This window comes from Rhodnius prolixus, unplaced genomic scaffold (genome assembly GCF_049639745.1).
Source record: "Rhodnius prolixus isolate KJV_2025 unplaced genomic scaffold, Rpr scaffold_11, whole genome shotgun sequence".
In the NCBI taxonomy this organism is placed as follows: domain Eukaryota; kingdom Metazoa; phylum Arthropoda; class Insecta; order Hemiptera; family Reduviidae; genus Rhodnius; species Rhodnius prolixus.
The window spans coordinates 12,096,590-12,116,108 of NW_027411625.1; the positions used below are offsets into that span (position 1 = coordinate 12,096,590).

The 19,519-nt window shown below is 34.0% G+C and overlaps 1 protein-coding gene across 3 annotated transcripts; it reads right to left on the minus strand.

Annotated features, from left to right (window-relative positions):
- Positions 1-1,372: 1,372 nt before the first annotated feature.
- LOC141459234 (lysosome membrane protein 2-like) lies at positions 1,373-15,850 on the minus strand. 3 transcript variants are annotated; one of them, XM_074138059.1, is made up of 11 exons: positions 15,543-15,850; positions 11,786-12,059; positions 9,371-9,462; positions 7,000-7,163; positions 6,768-6,909; positions 5,883-6,089; positions 5,560-5,808; positions 4,617-4,761; positions 4,402-4,520; positions 3,338-3,469; positions 1,373-1,714 (listed from the first exon to the last, which is right to left on the minus strand). In XM_074138059.1, the coding sequence occupies exons 2-11, from the start codon at positions 12,042-12,044 to the stop codon at positions 1,550-1,552; spliced, it is 1,674 nt and encodes a 557-aa protein (XP_073994160.1). In that variant the 5' UTR covers positions 12,045-12,059; positions 15,543-15,850; the 3' UTR covers positions 1,373-1,549. The 3 variants fall into 3 exon arrangements, with proteins under 3 accessions (XP_073994160.1, XP_073994161.1, XP_073994162.1); XM_074138060.1 differs by having other exon boundaries at positions 11,786-12,065; positions 15,543-15,683; XM_074138061.1 differs by lacking the exons at positions 11,786-12,059; positions 15,543-15,850 and adding an exon at positions 11,030-11,081.
- Positions 15,851-19,519: the final 3,669 nt, after the last annotated feature.

Consider the following 19,519-nt stretch of genomic DNA (forward strand, 5'->3'; position numbering starts at 1 on the left):
TCCCAATACAGATAAGAAAAGTCTCGCGTTCCTTCATGAGATTTCCAATAATTTCTGCGCTTGGAATATAGATTCTACCATTTCAAGTTTTACTTAATTCTTTGCAGATCCTCCTAGTCATCTAGATTTTGAATTTTTCGTCATTCCAACACAGCATCATGAATAAATTCTCCAGTTAAATAATATTATTTATTTATAGATAATTGCAGTCTCTACATGTGAGGCTAATATTAAGAATGCTTTCGTTAAGGAGGTGAAGTGAAATTGTTGATTCTTTATAGAATCAATTGTCTTGACATACCAGACATACCTGTATACTGATTTTATTTGGTTCGGGAGATAGATTAGCAATTTTCACAGCTGTAATCTTGTTCTCTCTGAGAGTCAAAGTAATTCGTATCGTAAATGTCAGATTGCTTTTATGGGCTCCTTTCTGAATGTGACGAATATTTTGTAAAAAGAAATATAAAAAATACTTTTAAAAAACTAAAAGAAACTCGAACGATTGAAAGAGTTTTGAAAACTAGTCACGGTTCTTTCTCTTAAGAGGTACCAAGTAAAAAATGTACAAATACGGTGCAGTTAAATATTTTTTAATTCGTAACAAAATGTAAATACATTATTTTTTTTGGGGGGGAAATAGTTTCTCCAAAAATAAATTATCACAGAAAAATACAACTTTGTTTTCTTACTCTAGGAGTTTTTCCTAACTAAAGAAGAAATTTTCTCATGGTTCTTCTGAAATATTTACAAAGGACACAAATTTATTATAAAAATATAAATAATTTTTCTAATATAATACAGTTTTCCTATTCGCTAATACATAATTTTAGTAGAATACTAATGGCGATTTCTAGAGTACTCCTAAAGTAAAGTTAGGTTTCTTTAAAGGACCTTTTGAGGGAAAATAAAAATTATAGCCTTAAAAATTAACAGACCCTAAAGGACCTCTAAAAACATTTGAAAGGTTCATTGAAAATCTTATAAAATTTAAAGATCAAAAAAAAAAACGGGTCCATTAAAGTCTTTAAAAATTATTAGGGGCCTAATAAAATTATCCTAAAAATAATAGAAGCCTATTAAGACTTTCTACCAAAAAAAAAAGTATATATATTAATAATTAAAGAGATAAATTAATTTTTAAAAAAGTTTTTTTTAAGTTTCGACTAGTTTCGCTCGACATGGGCGTTGCAATTAGACTATCCTAAGCTTAAGCACAAAGAACTCCTTAGAAGAATAAATAAACATTAGCTTAATTAAGCTAATTATAATCATTCACCAATTCAAAAAAACACCTACAAAAAGGAACTTAATTTTTTCTTTATAGAAAATGGCAGATTGAGAGAGTGGTAAAAAAAGAGATAGAAGGGGCAAAAGTTTTGTTTTTTAATGCATCTTTCTTCAGGGCTGAAATTTAATCTTTTATACTTTTAAATTTCTAAGGCGGGTACCCCCACGCTCGGAATTTTTTGTTTCTTGATAAGTGAAGAATTTTCGCTCCCCACTCCAATTCCTCCTACAGTATAAATAAATAATTTAATAAATAAATTCAAGATGGTTGAACAATTAAGCGGCGAACATTGACAGCAAAGTAAACTAAACATGACAGTGTAAACAGCACTAAGATCCATTTCAGTGTCTCTTCAATGTAGGCAGCAGTAAAAGTTAGATGATGAAGTACGTTAACAAAGTGTTCTGGCAAATTACCGGAGTCCTGCAATCAATATAAAGTAAGAAGGGTAAAGATTTTGCAATGATTTAGATAACATCTCTGAGATTTTAGAATGTAATGCTGCAAAAAATGCTTCTGAAATTAATGAAGTAAGGGAATATACTTATTTCTCATTAAATTTTTTTTTATAAAATAAGGCATTAAATTTTTGAAATATAGTATTGTTTTTTCTTTCTCTGTTCCCATTATTTAAAATAAAACAATAAAAAACTCTTTTAATACGTTTTGCTCAAAGTAATTTTTGATTGTGTTTTTATTGGGCATAATTATGGCTCTGCGAACTATTAAGGGAGAAACGCTAGAATTTTTGATTTGTGAATACTTGCTCACACTCAATGCTGTCTTTTTGCGCAAAACAGGTGAACATAACTTTTTCATTATCTTATTTTTTCTTGATTAGCGCTGGATAGTTACAAAAATAGTTTTAATTGAGAGAGAATTAAATTTTTAAAAAGAGAACGTTGATTACGTTAATGCAATATAACCCAGATGTAATTGTAGCGAGCGTGGTAAAGACCTTTTTTTTTAAATTCGTGAATAGAGGGTGCGAATGTCAGCCTAGTTGATTTATTTTATACGTTTTGTAATTAATAATTTTTGTTCAGATTATAATTTTGTCTCGGCCAAGAGACCGACAAAATATCTTACGGCCCTAGGCAAGAGAGGCATTGATTCCTATTCCTAGCCAATAGGGGACATAAATTAAAAATTATTGTTAATGCTATTACAGTGTTCTCCCGTTACAGACAACACTGTCCATCACCGGACAGTGAGATGTATGAAGCTCCTAGGAAGAGAAAATCTAAAGGCCAATTCAAACCCGTGATCTCCGCGTTGGAATCCAGTATTCACTAACCACTCAGCTAATCTCCTCCCTCTTCAATGAGAATTCAAACAATAATGTTAATGCTATTATTACTAATATTATTATTAATAGGTGTTTCGTAAGTTTTCCCTCATAAACGTAGTACTCAACTTATTAAATTTCTTTTGACTGTTTTTAAATTGTTTTCTCTTAAACCTTCAGTTTTATAACTTACTTCTGTCTCCAATGATCAGCTAACTGACATTGCTACACCTCCTTACTCTAGCGGAAAGTTTGGAGCGCAATACTGTCAATTTTGAGCTGATACATTCAGAGTCTTACAATAACATACGAACACTACTCTACTCAGCCAAAACGCTTAAATCTCATTTTGGGATGAAAACGTCTTTTTACAGTTGATGGAAGAGTACTTCAAGAGTACAACGGAAGGCTACTCTTCCATAAACCAATAATTCTGTACCCTTGCCAAATTTTCAGTTTTCTTACTAGGTGAAAACGAATGTCTTTGCCGTGGAATGAGTGGCAATTACGTCAAATCATGTTCATATTAAAAGATTTAATTCTAAAAGTCTTTTTGACCCAGAGTACAACCGAAATTGTAACCTAGTGAGAAAACTGGTTTGGGAAGGGCACAGAATTATTTATTGGCTTATAGATGGGCGGAAGTTGTAAAATGGTCTTTATTTACTTCAATAGACTTAATAGGTCCGATAGCAAACCATGAATATATCTAGAATTAATATTAAACTACTGTTTTTAAAATCTTTGGGAATACTCACATAGTCTAACCATCCTATAGGCAATATAATAGTTTCATTTTGTAGCTTCGATGTTTGATCCACAAATTTGGCTCTGTGAAGCATTATGTTCATTTGAAATCTTGTTTTCGCCTTCAGACATATGCCTAATTTCTGGAAGAGAGAGAGAGGAAAAAAAGATATATACAAATATTCTCAGACAACTAAGCCTTAAAGCTAATTCTTACGCATATACTTTCAACTAACTTTAGGAAGGGTCTAAATCTGAATAAAGTTGTCTGGAGAGTATTCAACCCGTCCAGCATAAAAAAATGATTTAAAGAACCTGCGCATACGTATAAAATCCTGAGATAGCGTTAAAGTTTTAAAAGTATACGCTGGGAAACCCCTTATCATATACGTGTAAAGCCATCATGCTTGAAGCATTCGAAAAAAGATAGATCCTCTTTTTTCGTGTCTGAATAGATACAATCTATGAATAGAAAACGCATTGGGGCTGAATTTATTTTATTTCGAAGAAAAAGGCAATTATTTTTAATTGGTTAAATATTTAAATTTAGCTAAACAACACATTCGTTAAGTATGTCTTGAAAGTCTTAAAAAAACTTGTGAGGGTCACAGCCCAGAGAGAGAATACTGTATACAGTCTGTAAAACTTAAAAGACAGCCTAAAACTGCTAGAGATAGTGTTGCAGCATGAGGAGCGTACTTGTGGAGCCACTTGGCCTGTAAAAACATGTTAAATGCACCTAAAAAGTATTAAAAACAAATGATATCTTATCTTATGCCTTAGTCAATAGTCAGTTGGTTAGTCAATGTGGTGTAGCTCTAATTGAATCATTCTTCTATTAAAATACTCAACAGAAAGACAACTTTAAGTATCCAGCAGTAAAACGTGCGTGTGGACTCGTGTGGCGTTAAGCCTCAGATAATCTGAATAAACAGCCTCAAAAATTTATTTAAATTTTATGCCTCCAAATAGTCAGTTGGTCGAGGAAGGGTTAATAAGGTCTAGGTGGTGTAGCGTAATCCAAGCATTCACCACTCAAATACCGAACATAAATACATTTTGAAGACAAACTTACTTTATGTATCTGGAAGTAAGACTTGTGTCTGGACTCTTCTGGCATTAAACCTGAGATACTCTGCTTTAATTCATGACCAGCTTTCCAAAAATGTGGAAATGAAACGTAGATTGGCCTGTCTGTCATCAAAGGTAAAAAACAAAATTCTTAAAAGTTGAATCTTGCAGAAATAACAAAGGAGGTTTCATTTAAATAATGTGTCCGTCCATACTTACCATTCTGACAAGGCCCTGTATTGAAGACACCCGATGGTGGATAGGCACCTTTGTATTGGTAACATTGGTTTTCCGTATTATTATGACTAAAATCAAACAGATCATGCGCTACATTGTACTCTTGGACGGGGAATCCATCTTTACTCTAAAAAACAAAAATAAAATAATACTTTGTGTAAATGAACCTGATTAACTAAAAATGAGGTGTTCCCTACTTAAAATTTTAATGAAGTAGACGGAAAAGGTTTTTTTGAACCGAGGCTGTTAATAAGGTCCAGTCAAAAACATTAGACAGAGCGATAAAAGCATGGAAAGTAGCGTGGTCCAAGGTATCCTCTATTCTTAGACTCAGAAATTTACTCGCAACCACCAGAAAATATTCAGTAAATTCCTTTGATATTTAGACCTCATGAATGTTATCTACTGGATATTAGTGAACATTACCCTATATTTTTTTATATCATCTTTAGTTTCATGTTTTACTTAACAGTTAATATGAAAAATTTACAGTAAAGTATGTTTCCTATTCGCCTCCTAGGCGCCACGATAGCAGAGCGGTTAGAGGAGAGTCCTGTAAAGCTAAGATGTATTGTGGTACTGGTTTCCATTCCCGGCCTTGGATTCCATTTAATGGTTAATAAAAGAAATTTACAGTAAAGTATGTTTGCTAGTCGCCTCTGTCCACGACACCTAATATGGTAGTTGGACGTAAAGCCCCGCCTGAAAAAATAGACAATTACTTTACTTTTACTATTCGCCTCCGTCCATGCCACCTAATTTGGATGTCCCACGTTCAGAGTAATGGGAGATTAGAATTCTCCAATCTTACCTGGCACCCCCTGATTACATCTCTTCCAGTTATTACGGGAAGGCTAGGAATTCTAGACTCACATATGGGTTATAGAAAAAGGGGCGTATTTCCGGCAATTATATTCAAACTTACCAAAGTGGTTTTTGCGAAGTGTAACGGTAAACGCCTACACATGCTGTGCGAATATATGTACATAGGCCTGCCATCTTTGGTGGCTCGTGCTGGAAAAATACTGCCATCACTTCCTGTCATCTGGTCGCACTTCGTGTCACCCCAGCACCCGATTCTGTCCTGTCCTGACCAACGCGTTATCTGTCCAATGTTTTCTAGATCGTACTCACCTGTGTGCATGGTAACCACGTCATGATGAACGCCACGTCTCTGGATAATATAAAATTTGAATAAGAGCCCAAATTAAATTAAGTAAGATCTCTGTAAATAGGAAAGAAATATACCTTATCTAGAAACCCAAATCCTTTAGTATCCTCTTGAGTTAAAAGATTGACTATTTTTTTTACAATCTTGAAGAAAGCATCCTCATAACCCCATATAAACTCGTTCACACTCAAATTTTGAAATGGTTGCGAATTGACGGAGTTTAAAACTTGTGTCAACACTCGTTGATCCAGATAAAACAAGGAGTTCACAGTTTTTAAGACTGTCTGAAAAAGAATAGTTTATATATTTTAATTACTTGCTAGTAGATATGGTGCAGTTTAGTCATCTCAAGTAAGTATCTATAAAGTTATTCTGGATAGGAGATAATACAAAATATATACTGATGCTGCTAACTAGCTACACTCTGCCAGATTTTTAGAAAAGCTTTCTAGTCAGTAGATGATTTCATTGATATGTAATCTGTTGACCAAGATAGGGTATTGCTTCTAATTTTAATAGCTGATATCAATCTGGTCAAAAATGAACTTAAACAGGCCAATAGTTTTGGATGGTTGTGTTAATGGCACACAAATCAAACACACTGTAGAACGAAGCCTAATATTTGCCTGATAATATAACCATATCTTCTCACAAACATTATTGTGCCTTGGCAGTAGTTTGGTAAATGGTAGGTAGTCACAAACACACTAAGTAATAACCACAGTACAAAGTTTTTATCTCATAAAAAGGTAATTTGACCAGCTTGTCAATATTTGTAGAATCAATGCGCTGGGGTAGCTGCAGTTGACGGCATGTTCACTAAAGGAGCTACAGAAATTTGTATTAACTTCATTTAAAGTTCGTTAAAAAAGTGTCAAAAAGAACTTCTACATTTGGACCACATATACAATTTTATGAGCCAGATTAAGCATGTTTAAATTAGCGACACTGTGCATACTTACAATTAACGGTACATTCGGCACGATAACCCTATCAAGCATACTACCACTTGTTCTTTCCATGTCGGGTTCAATGGTGCGATTTTCTTGAAACGATACTGTACCATTTGGGTTGAAAATGACATTGATTCGTTCCATTTTTTCCCTGTGAGGAAAGATTAAATGTATAATAAAAAATAAAGATGGCGAATACAGATACAACAAAAAGTCAAAAGTGCTCAATCGCCCTTTTTACCTGAATACATAAGGGCCAACTTCTTGCACATGTGGCTTCTCTTTGCCTTCCAACACCTTTCTGTGGTTTGTGTAGTTGAAGATATAAACGGACAGAGTAGGCCGTGTGGGCGGCACTCGCCACAACTCGAATACCATGTCGATATCATTGCGGATCGAGACCAACTGAAACAAGGACAAGCAATTGAATAGATCAGTCTTTATAGCCCAAGCTACAAGAAAGAAGAGAAATAGATAAATTTTCATTATTTCTAATTGTTTTTCGTCAACAAAAAATAAATGTACTTTACAGAAAATTAAATAAAAAAAGTACTTAATAAATTATGGTTCTCTTAAATATTTCTGCTGTTCATCATTCTTTCATATCATAGTAATTTAATAAAAAAGTCATAAGAAAAAGAGTGGCTGTAGTGGTGGGAGCGCTGGAGTGAGGCAGATGTCTCTTCGTCTTGGAGTCAGGCATTAAAAGCAGAGGTGCTCATTGTAATAGCAAGGAACAACACTCGACAGCGCTTACTAAAACATTTCGAATCCACTGACGAATAAAACATGCTTTAATAACAACCAGCTGAGCGTTGTGGCGAGGTAATGGAATTGTGTATTTACGCGAACTAACAAATACGTTTAGATTGTGAATTCTATTTAGTTTATTTTTTCATAATTGATTTTTAAAGGGTAAGAATAAATAAAGAAATAGTGTTGAGAATGCAAAAGTTAAGAATAACAGTTGAGCAAATAAAAGTTAGAACTACTCAAGTAAATTAAAGAAAACAATGGACTACCTACTCTAGTCTTATATTTATCGCTGATGATAATAACCCAGCTAAATAACTAAATATTAAAATGAAAATGATAGTGTAGAAAGATGGTAGAATGAATTGAAGGATAGAGCCTTCTTATTGGCTATTCCCACATCGTCCTCGGGCGGTATGGAAAGTTCTCTATGCTCTAAATCTTGGAAGCTGGATTATTGTAATGGCAGGACCCTTTCTTACATTGTTAAGTTTTGTGTAAATTCTGCCGTTACAATTTGTTTTCTATTCGGACAAATTTGTTAATTTAATTTATTTAAGGTCATTTCAGACAAGTGTAGTTATTTTTTACTTTGGTTAGGAAAGCTTAACAAATTTAGCATAAATGAGACGTGTGATTGGTAATTATTACTATTATATTTACCATCAAGGGCCCTCTTACGAAAATAAAATAAATTATTTTTTGTTAAATAAGTGAACCTGGATGTGGCTGAAAAATCTAGATGCACATCTCTTTTTTACTCGTTGTTGGGTTTGCTTTTTTCTTATTTTTATTTCAAAAGTTCAGTTGTAATTACAGTGATCCAAAATACATTTTCTACATAAAGAGATATCCAATTTCAGTCAAAATAGTTTTTTCTATCATTTTCTATCTTGGAAGCCTACCTTAAAAAGCTTTTTTTAAAAAGGGGCAGAACCAAAAAGAGGTGTATTTCCTCTAAGGAAACTGCATGGAAGAACACACTGTCCTTCGTTCAAAACTCAAAAAAGTTTTCCTCCAGTTAAACCCACCTCTTTAAAACGCCTGTGTTAGCTTCACTGGTAATGTAAATGTTCGTTAGGTGATGCTCTAATTTGGCGTACCCAGTATGAAGTTCATACCTTTTAGGCAGTGGCCTAATTTGAAATAAATTACTGCCAGTATACTCTTATCAGTGAAAAAAAGTTGGCTAAGGGGTTGTCTCTTCCCTATAAAATATTTATTAAACATTAAAGTTCATAAATGTAATTAAAAATACATTAAGTCTTATTCAGGAAATTTTACTCTGAGCTGAAGTTAAATAGCCTAACTTAATTTTCCTAGATACATGGCACCATTTATTGTTTCTATTTTAAATATGATGACAGAAAACCCGCAAATCGGGACTCAATTTTTGATCTGAATAGATTCTAAAAGTATTGGTTAGATCCCAACGCGATCCGGGAGGTTCCATTATTACACCATCAGTCACAAACGGCCCCTTTGACTGTTTAAACTGACTGTACACAGTCCTGACTGTTTAATTAAAGTAAGGACTATGGAAAGAGGATCTTGGAACTTGAAAGCGTGAGTTTTTTCTTCTTTAAAGGACAGAAATGAGTAATTTGAATATGAAACTTCTGTGGCAAGAAGGTCTGTCCTCTTATTACACATACGACAATGCCACAAAGTAATCGAATATTACAAGCTAACATGAAATTCATCTGCCCTAAAATTAGGACGCTGAGAGCTTTAGGCGTAAAATATGAACTTGATAGCGGGGAACTATGCCAAAGTGGTCAACCTTGATTGGCTACAAACTTAGCACCATATTAACAATAATTTGTTACTCCTTTTGTATGCCTGATAAGTTGGCTTACCTTAAGAATAGCGTTGCCATAGATATTTGTGAGCCACATCAGCGTAGTCAGAATCAGGCTTATCGAGGTAAGTATTGCTGCAATTGTTATCCCTGTGAAAGATAGATATTTATTTTATCTATGCACATTTTAATTCAAATTATAATGGCGCACAATACAAAATAATAATAGAAGGAACATTAATAACAAACTATGACAAGAACTTTAGCCGAAAAAGTAAATACTTAAAAAATACAACTTCAGCCTAGTTCAATGTTAGAGTTCCATGAATGTATTTAAGATATTCATTCTTTTTTCATAAAAAATTATGAATAGTTTTTCATGTAGTGTGACTTGTAAGTTCCTGATTATCGCTGGAATTTTATTAAATTTTCATGAGCTTTAACGTGAGCGATAATATTAAACTATCTACACTATCTTATGAAATAAAAGTTAATATTTTCCTTGCTAATGATACAATTATACTCTGCTTTCTACTTGTTTTTTATTCTTAAGAAGCACTAAATTTCCATTAATAGGGCGAGATGAAATCTTAACAGAAGAAAGCAAAGATCTACATTTTTTTTTTTTGCATACATAACCTGATTTTTTTGTAGATTTAAAAACCTTCCTTGCTCATGTAATAATCTCCACACTCCATCACAATATTTCACTTTATTACTATTTTTTAATGGTTTCTCAATAATAATGCATTTTTTTAGCCTCTGTTCTAAATTTATCTTTTTTTGCTCTCTTTTCTGCTAGTTTTGCGTATCAGGAATGCTCCACTCTGAGTGAAGTAACGTAGTTTTCGCATAGCTTATACTATAAGCTTCTAGAGGATTCCAGAATATTCTATGACAGTAGTGAAAGAGCGGCTGCAGAGTAGTAGTCTATATGGTGAACCTACGAAGTGAACTTAAGTGCGTAATAGTGAACTGCGGTTGCGAGAATACCTAAAGGAGGCGGGATTTTAAGGGAGGCGCACCGAGTATTTTCAAAAGGGCCTCGTAAAGAATTTACATAAAATGACGAGCTTCTAAACGACAATTATTAGAACGCACGCGTACTAATCATAAAGTAACATAGAAGCATAGATTTTTCACTTTTCTGAAATTTTGTCGAAAATGCTCCTTACAGTTGTTTTTCAACTTATGTATGTATACTATGTGCCACATACATAATAGATCAATACTGGGAAAATTCGTTTTATGTATTTTGAAATGTAATTTAAAATATTAGCATAAATACGAATTTCTTTAAGTTTAGGAACACATTAGGGCTCTGCACCGATCCTTCAGATACCCCACGCTTTGTTTCCTTTAAATCTGATTTTTTTCTCTTTTGGAAATACATATGTTGTGTCAGAAATTCGTAGCAGAAGTTTTCTGAAATTCCTCACAATACGTTACCAAAGAGACTATAACTTATTTGACCAGTACAAGTGCGATACAATAAATAAGGCAAGACTCAAATTTCCAAATATAAGGGAGTAAAAAAATCTTTGCGTTATTTCTTTCACTTGGTGGTAGAACTTTTTCGAATGGAGTCCCAATGGGCAAAATAAAGTGCCTCTCTTAATTCAACAAAAAAAAAAAAGATATGCAGCATGATAATGTAAGGCACATAAGTCAAACATCCTCAAAAATTAAAGAGCCAGAGTTTTAACTTTTTCCTCACCCTGCATACAGCTCTTCAGCCTTCGCAACTCCGATCTATAAGTTATTTCAATCCTGGCTCATTTTACTAAGGAAGAGGAGGTGAACTAGGTTGTGTTGAATTTTTCGCTCCAAAGAACCTTCGTCATACTAATGATAGATTGTACAGTGGCAGAATATGCACTTTTTCACTGTTTATATTGAAGCGAAGCGACTTTAGCGCCATCTCTTGAGAGAAGATGGAACCTCTAGCCATTAGGAAGGGCTAGCATCGATAGTCTGAAAAGAAATAGGACGATCAGGAATGCTCCACTCTGAGTGAAGTAACGTAGTTTTCGCATAGCTTATACTATAAGCTTCTAGAGGATTCCAGAATATTCTATGACAGTAGTGAAAGAGCGGCTGCAGAGTATAGTCTATATGGTGAACCTACGAAGTGAACTTAAGTGCGTAATAGTGAACTGTTGTAATTTTTGTGAATTTGTTCAGTAAACAGTCGTGGTTTTAGTAAATCTTATATACTGTGCCGTGCAATAAATCAGTTTTGTTAAAAGTTTGGTGTTTTTATCATTTACGTTCCTGCTAGTTATTAACTAGTGGCAATCACAAGTGAAAATAAAATAATAAAAATATCACAATATTTTGACATGTATAAACTGCTAATCACACTTTTAATACCCATTAAGGTAATACAACAAAAATGCAAAGGTTTTTGATTTACCCGAAAATAGAAACACGTTTGGACTACACATTAAAACAACAACATGATAATTTTTACCTTTGTAAGGCCAAGATGGCGCAAAGTATCTTGGGTGTTCATAGTTGGCACCTATATCACTGTAAATTACGCCGCTTAGTTCTGAGTCGATTATTACTTTCAGCGGATAGGCGGCCTCAGGCAAAATGGGCGCCTGATGACGCCTACTGGGTCCCAGGCGCAGTAGTCCTGCCTTGAGTCTTGCCCAAACCCCTAGGCCAGTCTTGTCCTTGGCCCCTCCCCCACCACCAGCTGGCTGGCCTAACAGAATGGAGCCCATCCACTCTTCCAAGCGCTGAAACTCGAAAAGTGCTAATATACAAATTTGGTGCAAACTATCACTAAAACTAACCATTAAGATACATAAATAACAAATTTTGATAAAACGCATGGAGCGTTTAGTTCCCTTTAAATAAATAAGGTTCGTTGGGGTAAAATTAGTTCGTGGCAGTATAAAGGGTCTAACCACTGCAGCCATCAATCAAGTTCTCTCCTTACCCACTTAAAATAACAGATTCTACTTCATACGAACTTCTCACTCAAGGATCCACTCAAAATACTTTTTTGGAGAAATGTTTATATAAAAGTGGGTATTCCTCCATAATTTCAAGTATTCAAAACAAACCCTGCAGGAAAAATTACAACTCAAAAATTTACATTGTACTATAAAATAAAAAACCAGTACGAAAAAATATAATGAAATGTTTTCTGAAATGCAATAGGCTTACAACTGCGTTAGATGACTAGGAATCATGGTGTAATTTAAACATTCAATAATTAATTCCAGAAGTAAACTAAGTGCAAAACGAAAAATTTGGTGGCTCAGGTTACGATGGCACGAAAGCGAAGCCTAAGTGTCCTCAAAATCCGCAACTGAATGGCGGTTGCACAAATGAGGAACGACTGGCGGAAACGTCTCGACGAGGCCCAAGACCTTTATCGCAAGTTATCCGCCAGGAAAGGAGAAGAATAGTGTATAAAATTTAAAGAAAATAATTAAAACTGTTTTCAATTAAATATATATATTTTGTAAAATCGCACTTTTGCTTTCGATCGCTGGATTTCGGTAGAAACTTGTCCTTAACATGATCCCATCTCAATAGCTCCTCTTTGCAAGGAGGAAGGGGAGGAAAGGGCAATTTGGCTTTTTGAACCTTGAAATTTTTTTTGTACTGGCCGAATGTTTCTTAAAAAACAGGAAGAGTTTAGATCACTTGTTTGCAACGTTGCGTCTTACGTAACTTAATCTAAACCAATCCAATCCATTAACGCGCAATCTAAATTAGTATCAACTTCAAGGATTTAAATTACAGAACGTGACTTTCGCTGAAAATTCCAAGCCTTAAAATTTAAACTTTAATTTTTACTTTTCTTACTCATGAAAAAAATTTGCCATGCAGTATACCTTTTTTACTTTTGTATAATTGAATTTATTTAAATAAAGGTTATAATAATTTTTTTTAAATAAAGGCGCGTCAAAACATGTCCATTGATGCCTTTTTGTGTGCTGCAGGCCTTCGTACAGTATTCTCTCGTTACAGGTAAACTGACGTCACCGGACAGTAAGCTGAAAATCTAAGAGCCCATGAAAAGTATTCTTAGATGAATTGCACGAACTGCTAAATGAAATTTCACGTTATAAGATCTTTACGTTTGCAAGAAATATGACTAGTTAAAAAAGCGTTTTCCAGTAAAAAACAAAACATTTATTCAGTAAATTTCTGATTCACAGAAGAATAGAAGCTTTTTTACAGGACAATTGACTGGTAATTAAATGTGCTTCTAAATTCCATGTTTGTACGATCCTGACTCCCGTTTAATATTAAAATGATATCAACTTTGTAGAAAAATTTCTCCAGTTGACTGAAAATGAGACTGAAGAGTATTCCCAAGTTTTTCCCCATCACACTGGCTGGAAACGTTTTTACGAGGTTATTGATTTAGTGGGGATTCTGGGGGAGTGGAGTGCCAATTATTACACATGTATAATAATATTGAAACCAAAAACCATTTGTTTATCGAAAATCCGTGTGCTTCACGAAAATTTAACCCTCGCAGAAGTAGTATTGTAAGCGCGCAGGTTTTAGAATTTATGTATTTACTGAAGGACACGTTTTGAGGTACAGTGAGTTCAAAAGAAATAGAATAGTTTTTTTTAACTGGTCGATGAGAGCGTATGGTCAGCATAATAAAAAAAAATGGAAAATCACAAGTTAAATTTGAGTTTAGGTTTCCCAGCCCACCCGCAATAAGGAAATATTCAGCGAAACCTTAAGTGACGACCTCTTTACAATTCAATATTACATTTTTTGTGATTTGTACCACCTTGCAATTACAAATTTTGGGTACAAATTTTACTACAAAATTTAAAATCTTGATGCGGAATTTCTTCTCGCATCAATGCATCTACTTTAGTAGAATAATGGAATTCACATACCATCTTTGGAATGAACTGTATTCAAGAAAAACTTAAAGACAATCTTATTCTTGAATAGTGAAGCCGTTTTACAATGAATAGAATACGACTTCCGGTTTAATTCAAATCATTCAGAATACGGGTATCCTCTCTTAGTGTGATACTAAGCGAGGTCTGATCCATTAAAGTTGTAATTCTAAGATGATGCTTCGTTTGTTATATTAGGCACTTTTGATTAGCCATTCTGTGACCTCGGACACGAACCAATCAACCGGAAACCATTTAAAAGACGACAGAACTAATGTCCAGTCCAAATATGGTTTCTTAAAAACGGAAATTATGTTACTCGCAAATCCGATCGAATACAAATTAAAACTAGTTACTTAAACTGTATACTTGCACGCTAAATAAACTAAGAAGTGTCGTACATAGGATCTTAAAGCATTAATAGGCATGCTTAAAGTTGGTATACCCCCACTTACAGAGGGGTAAATGTAGTAAGAGTCACAAGTTACGGGTGTTCTATTGCAAATCAATGCTCTAACTTTAACTTAGAGCAAAAAGAGCGTTGCAACAAAAATTATAAAAATATAATTTTAAACAAGTTGGTTAAATACTAGTTTGAGCTATATGACTTATGCAGCAGATTTTGGAGGCGTGATTTTGGAATTATTAGAGCAGCAACTAGATTAGAGCTCTACAATTAAAATGGCTTAATTTTGCGATTAGACTAAAAACTATTAATATAAAAAACTAAATTTACAGAAAATTTTATATAACACAATTTTGTATCTATACAATCTAGAAGTTGACCTTAAAGGGAAATTTTGAGGAGCACAGGTTTAAATGCTATGTCTGATGAAATTGAAAATCTACAGCCTTAATATTGAATTTAAGTAAAAAAAACTATAAGAACTGAATTTTTTGAGAGTTTAATTTTACAAGATTTTGATTCCGTACAAATTGCAGTTAGATGTAACTGTAATGAAGTTTATGAGGGCCTTATGTAGCCCTCCAAGTTCTAAGTTGGTGATCCATAGGGCAAAATGGTTAACTTACGGTTTAATTTTAAGGTAAACCTATAAGAACCAAATTTAAAGGTAATTTAATTTTGGGCAATTTTTATTCTCTACAAGTATGTGCTAAGTGTGACTGTAAGGAAGTTTTTCAAGGCTTATGATTTAAGAGCCTCAAATGCTAAGCATGTTTCAATATAAAATCTACATTTACAGCCTTAATATTGAATTTAGGGGTAAAGCTACAAGGAGTAAATTCACAAAAAATTTCATTTTACACAACTTTGTACTTGTGGCAATTCTATATTTTGTTTAGTAAATATATTGAATCGCTTTTTATACTTACATTTATTTGATCTCTCTACTTTGATGTAGTGCTTTGCAAGGTTTTAGATTTAAGAAGTTGGGAAATTCGAAAATACACCAAACACTACTATAATCACCAATATTTTTGAACTTGAAATTTACACATACTCTGTTTGATCAAAAAGTCGATTATTTTCTTTCAATAAATTTTTTTAGTTTCTATTTTAAATAACTTCCCAGTAAATTCACAACTTAAATAAGTAACTCCGTAATTTAAAGGTAACTTGAACTACCTGGTTCGCACCACGTGCTTACTCGTCACTACATCGAGTTTATACTGGCCTTATCTGTTTGTACTAAAAAGTAAATTAAGTGTAATCCCCTCTACCGAACATTTTCAAGGGGAAGGCTCGCTCTGTAAATGCGTTAGCAATTACGCCCCACCACAAAAACCGTGGCGACGCAAGTTATATTTCTGCCAATTTAAACAAACTACGGAATACCTTGCCTTCTAAACAAAATTGTTATTAATTGAGTTCTGTTTTGAAAAAATAACGGGGAAAAACAACATATACGTACTAATTAGATGTACTTCAGAGGCATTTTTGTACTTTCTATAACTTTTACAATGTAAATATAAGTAGACCTATCACCGAAGTGGATGAAAGGTGATAGATTATACCCATTTGTGGCACATTTTAGGCATGTTATGTTGTGCTTAAAGTTCCTCTTAATAGAGTTGCTGTAATGTATCAGTATTTACAACATTGTAAAAGACTGGGTGCTTTGAAGTAGAGGTAGATCTGGTACATTACTAAAGGCTGTGCTGCGTCTTAGTTCCCTATAAAAAAAAGCTATTAGTTGTTGATCCATACAATATACTAACTTGTAACACACTAAAGGTACACTTCTAGAGCCCTTTGCTGTAATTGGAAATTATTGAAAATTGCTGTAATTGGAGATTGGTAATTGTACCAGTCTACAAACATTAGAGGTTCGCTTTGAATTTCTTTTTATTCGCTTCATTACATTGTTAAAGGCCTTGAAGCACTTGCGAAGCATACTTCTAGTTCCCTTTATGAAGCATTTCGAGGTAGATGTTCATTGTACTAATTTGGGGCATGCTTGCTGGTCATACTTAATAATACAAGTCTTATTTCTATTGCACATTTAAAAGAATATTTCTACTTCTCTTTGATAATGTTACCCGGTGGTAGATTTGTTAATTTTATTAATTGAGGCACATTAGAAGCGTGCTTTAGGTTCCCTTTCAACAAATTAAACGATAGCTTTGCTAAATTTAGAAGCGCATTTCTGTTGCTTTTCGTACGCTATTGGTTTAGACCTGTACTTTATGCAAACCTGCGGCAATTTAGAAGCATGCTTACATTTCCGCTTAATAAAGCTAATATGACAGATCTGACAACATTGGCATCATTCTTTGTAATGTAAGTGGTAGTCTACTAACTGTACTGATGAGAGCTTTTTTGAAGACATGTTTGTCAGAACCTAACACTTACGTAGGTAAGTGCTGTAGAGCACATAAAAATGTCGTGCTTTTAGTCTTATTAATATTGCGCAGGTTAAAGGATACTTCAACCTCAAAATCTTCTGGGGTACCCGAAGGCAGAGATATATACAGATCTATCGCTTACAAGGTTTTAAGAGTAGGGTTGCTAGAATTCTCTTAGCTAGTGGTGTTCTTAAAATATAGACGAGTCACGCTGTGTTAAGAATACGGTATACATTTTTACCAGTTGAGTCGTAACTTGCTACCTTCTCTATTGAACATTCAAAAATCAAAATTTGAAACAGCGTGAGTAAAACATACGATGCAGGTTTATTTCAAGTCGATAAATTTGTAGACAGTGGCGTGACAGACCGGAGTGGGGAGAAATAACTATTTAATTAACCCTAAGCCAAAGTAGGGAGAGCTACGATCATATCAGACCATATGACGTCAGAGATCAGGTGATGTGTTTTTGTCTCGCCACACTGACTCTACGCTATTTCAACTCTTACAACTGCTCTTCTATTACAAAATTTTAAATTCTATTTATAAGCTAAAGTTGAATCTCAATTGTCACACTCACCCATAAGCAACATATTTACATTCACCAGACAGCAAAAAAAAATTCGTTTTTGCGCGTAACAGCACAAAAAATCTGACGTGAACCCTCTCACTACTTCTTTTAACCACACTTTACATAACTTAGTACCCTTGAAACTTGGAATTCGTATAAAAAGATATTTGCCTTCATTTTACACATGCTCACACTGATCTTGACATCTTCTGCCCAAAGCGCTAAAAACTAAAACAAATCTAGCCAGTTAACCAGTAAGCCGATGTTTTCCTAAGTTGGAGGAAGCCTCATTGGTGGGTCTGAAATGCGTTTAATAGAATTTTGCCAGGAAAATTTTAAAATAAAGGTTATATAGAAATACTTTAGCGCAATAAGTACATTAAGTTTAAAGAAAATTTGTTTTTTTTATCAAGGTGGATACCGAAAAACCTATTTCCAGGACTAAGGAGACCTCAAAACATATATTTACAAACTCCAAATTAGAAATATGTATGTGTGATTCTAGGATTGCCACACTACAACAGCATTTGTTAATAGAGTGGTTTCATTATAAACTGAAGTTCTAGATTGTATTCTAGAATTTGAACAAACAGTTCTGATCTGGATCAATGTCTCAAATCCCATGATCCAAATCTATTGACTAACTAATTATAGATCTGTTGCACTTTTAATCAGCGTAATGAAGGTAATTATTGCAATATTAGCCAAATGAGTGGAAAAGGAGTGGACCACACAAACTCTACCAGAACACCAATATTCAATAATTGAAAACAAAATAAGAAAAGGGCAGTTTATCTCCAGGTTGATGGATCTAAAGCAGGCTTTGGATTCCATAGAGCACAGCCTATTAGGGTAAAAATCAATTTTAGCCCTTAACTAATAAGAATCAGAAGTGATTTTCGAGTATTGATCCATCTTGACTCTATCTTCTCTGACACTATTCAAGCAAGGTTAAAGTCACCGGAAAATTGGTCTTCTAGGTAGATTAGAGAGCAGCAATCATGGAACGGGGCGAACCGTCATGCTTAAAATTAGTAGTCTTTATAAGGCGAGAACTATCAACAACAAAAAAAAACTGAAGAAAGGCTAAAAAGTGGTTCTTCAGAGGATTGCATGCTACATTGGGCCAGATAACAATCAGAAGTTCGGCAAAAGAAGGAATCAACAATCCTACTGAAGGAAGTGTCCCATATATAAACTTTATTTATAAAAGATTGTAAGCATCTGCCAACGAGAGCTAGCTGGACAACACTCTCCAACCATCGCTTCCAGACAATCTCCCCCGACAAACTGCTACAGCCTATTTTAGGTTATTGAATTGGAACAGCTGATTCCTCAACTTGTCCACAAATTTATTACGGAGTAATGGATGCTGATCACATACTTAATGTCTGCTCCAAACTTGATGTCCGTAATAGTTCCTACTAAAACCCAATGAATGAACTTCTAGAAGTTTAATGACTGTAGTGCTTTAAAAAAGAACTGGAAGGGCAGCTCTGGTAGGTGACTTTGAGACACCGGTTCACGGTGGCGCAGATTTTCTGACCAACCTTGTAGATTCTGTATCCAATCAAGAATCTCTTACAGTTTTCTACTAGGGTTTATTCACTAGGTATCGGCTTAGATCTGACATAAATTAATGTGATTCTCGAAAATAGAATCTGTGACATACCACTAAACTGATACTGTATAGAAAAGCGTAACTAACTCTCACTTGAAGTGTCCTTAATGATTTTATCCAGAAAAATGTTTACAATAATATTTCTAGATATAGGTGTATTAATTTCAGATAATCAGATTTTTCGTAAAATAAAAAACATAAATGAAAAGTCGAATCAATAAAGTAGTACTTCCGGTAAATCGATTTTGACCTAAACCTTATTATAGGTTAATCATTATGGGTGGCACCTAAACACGAAAGTTAGAACTTTCT

Bases quoted from the DNA above. Each gene is read 5' to 3' on its own strand.
- LOC141459234 (XM_074138059.1), bottom strand. From the start codon at position 12,044: ATGGGCTCCATTCTGTTAGGCCAGCCAGCTGGTGGTGGGGGAGGGGCC. The intron at 5,809-5,882 runs GTATATTTCTTT...TATATTATCCAG, and splicing joins GATTTGGGTTTCTAGATAAG to AGACGTGGCGTTCATCATGA. The intron at 3,470-4,401 runs GTAAGTTTGTCT...TCTCTCTTCCAG, and splicing joins CTTACTTCCAGATACATAAA to AAATTAGGCATATGTCTGAA.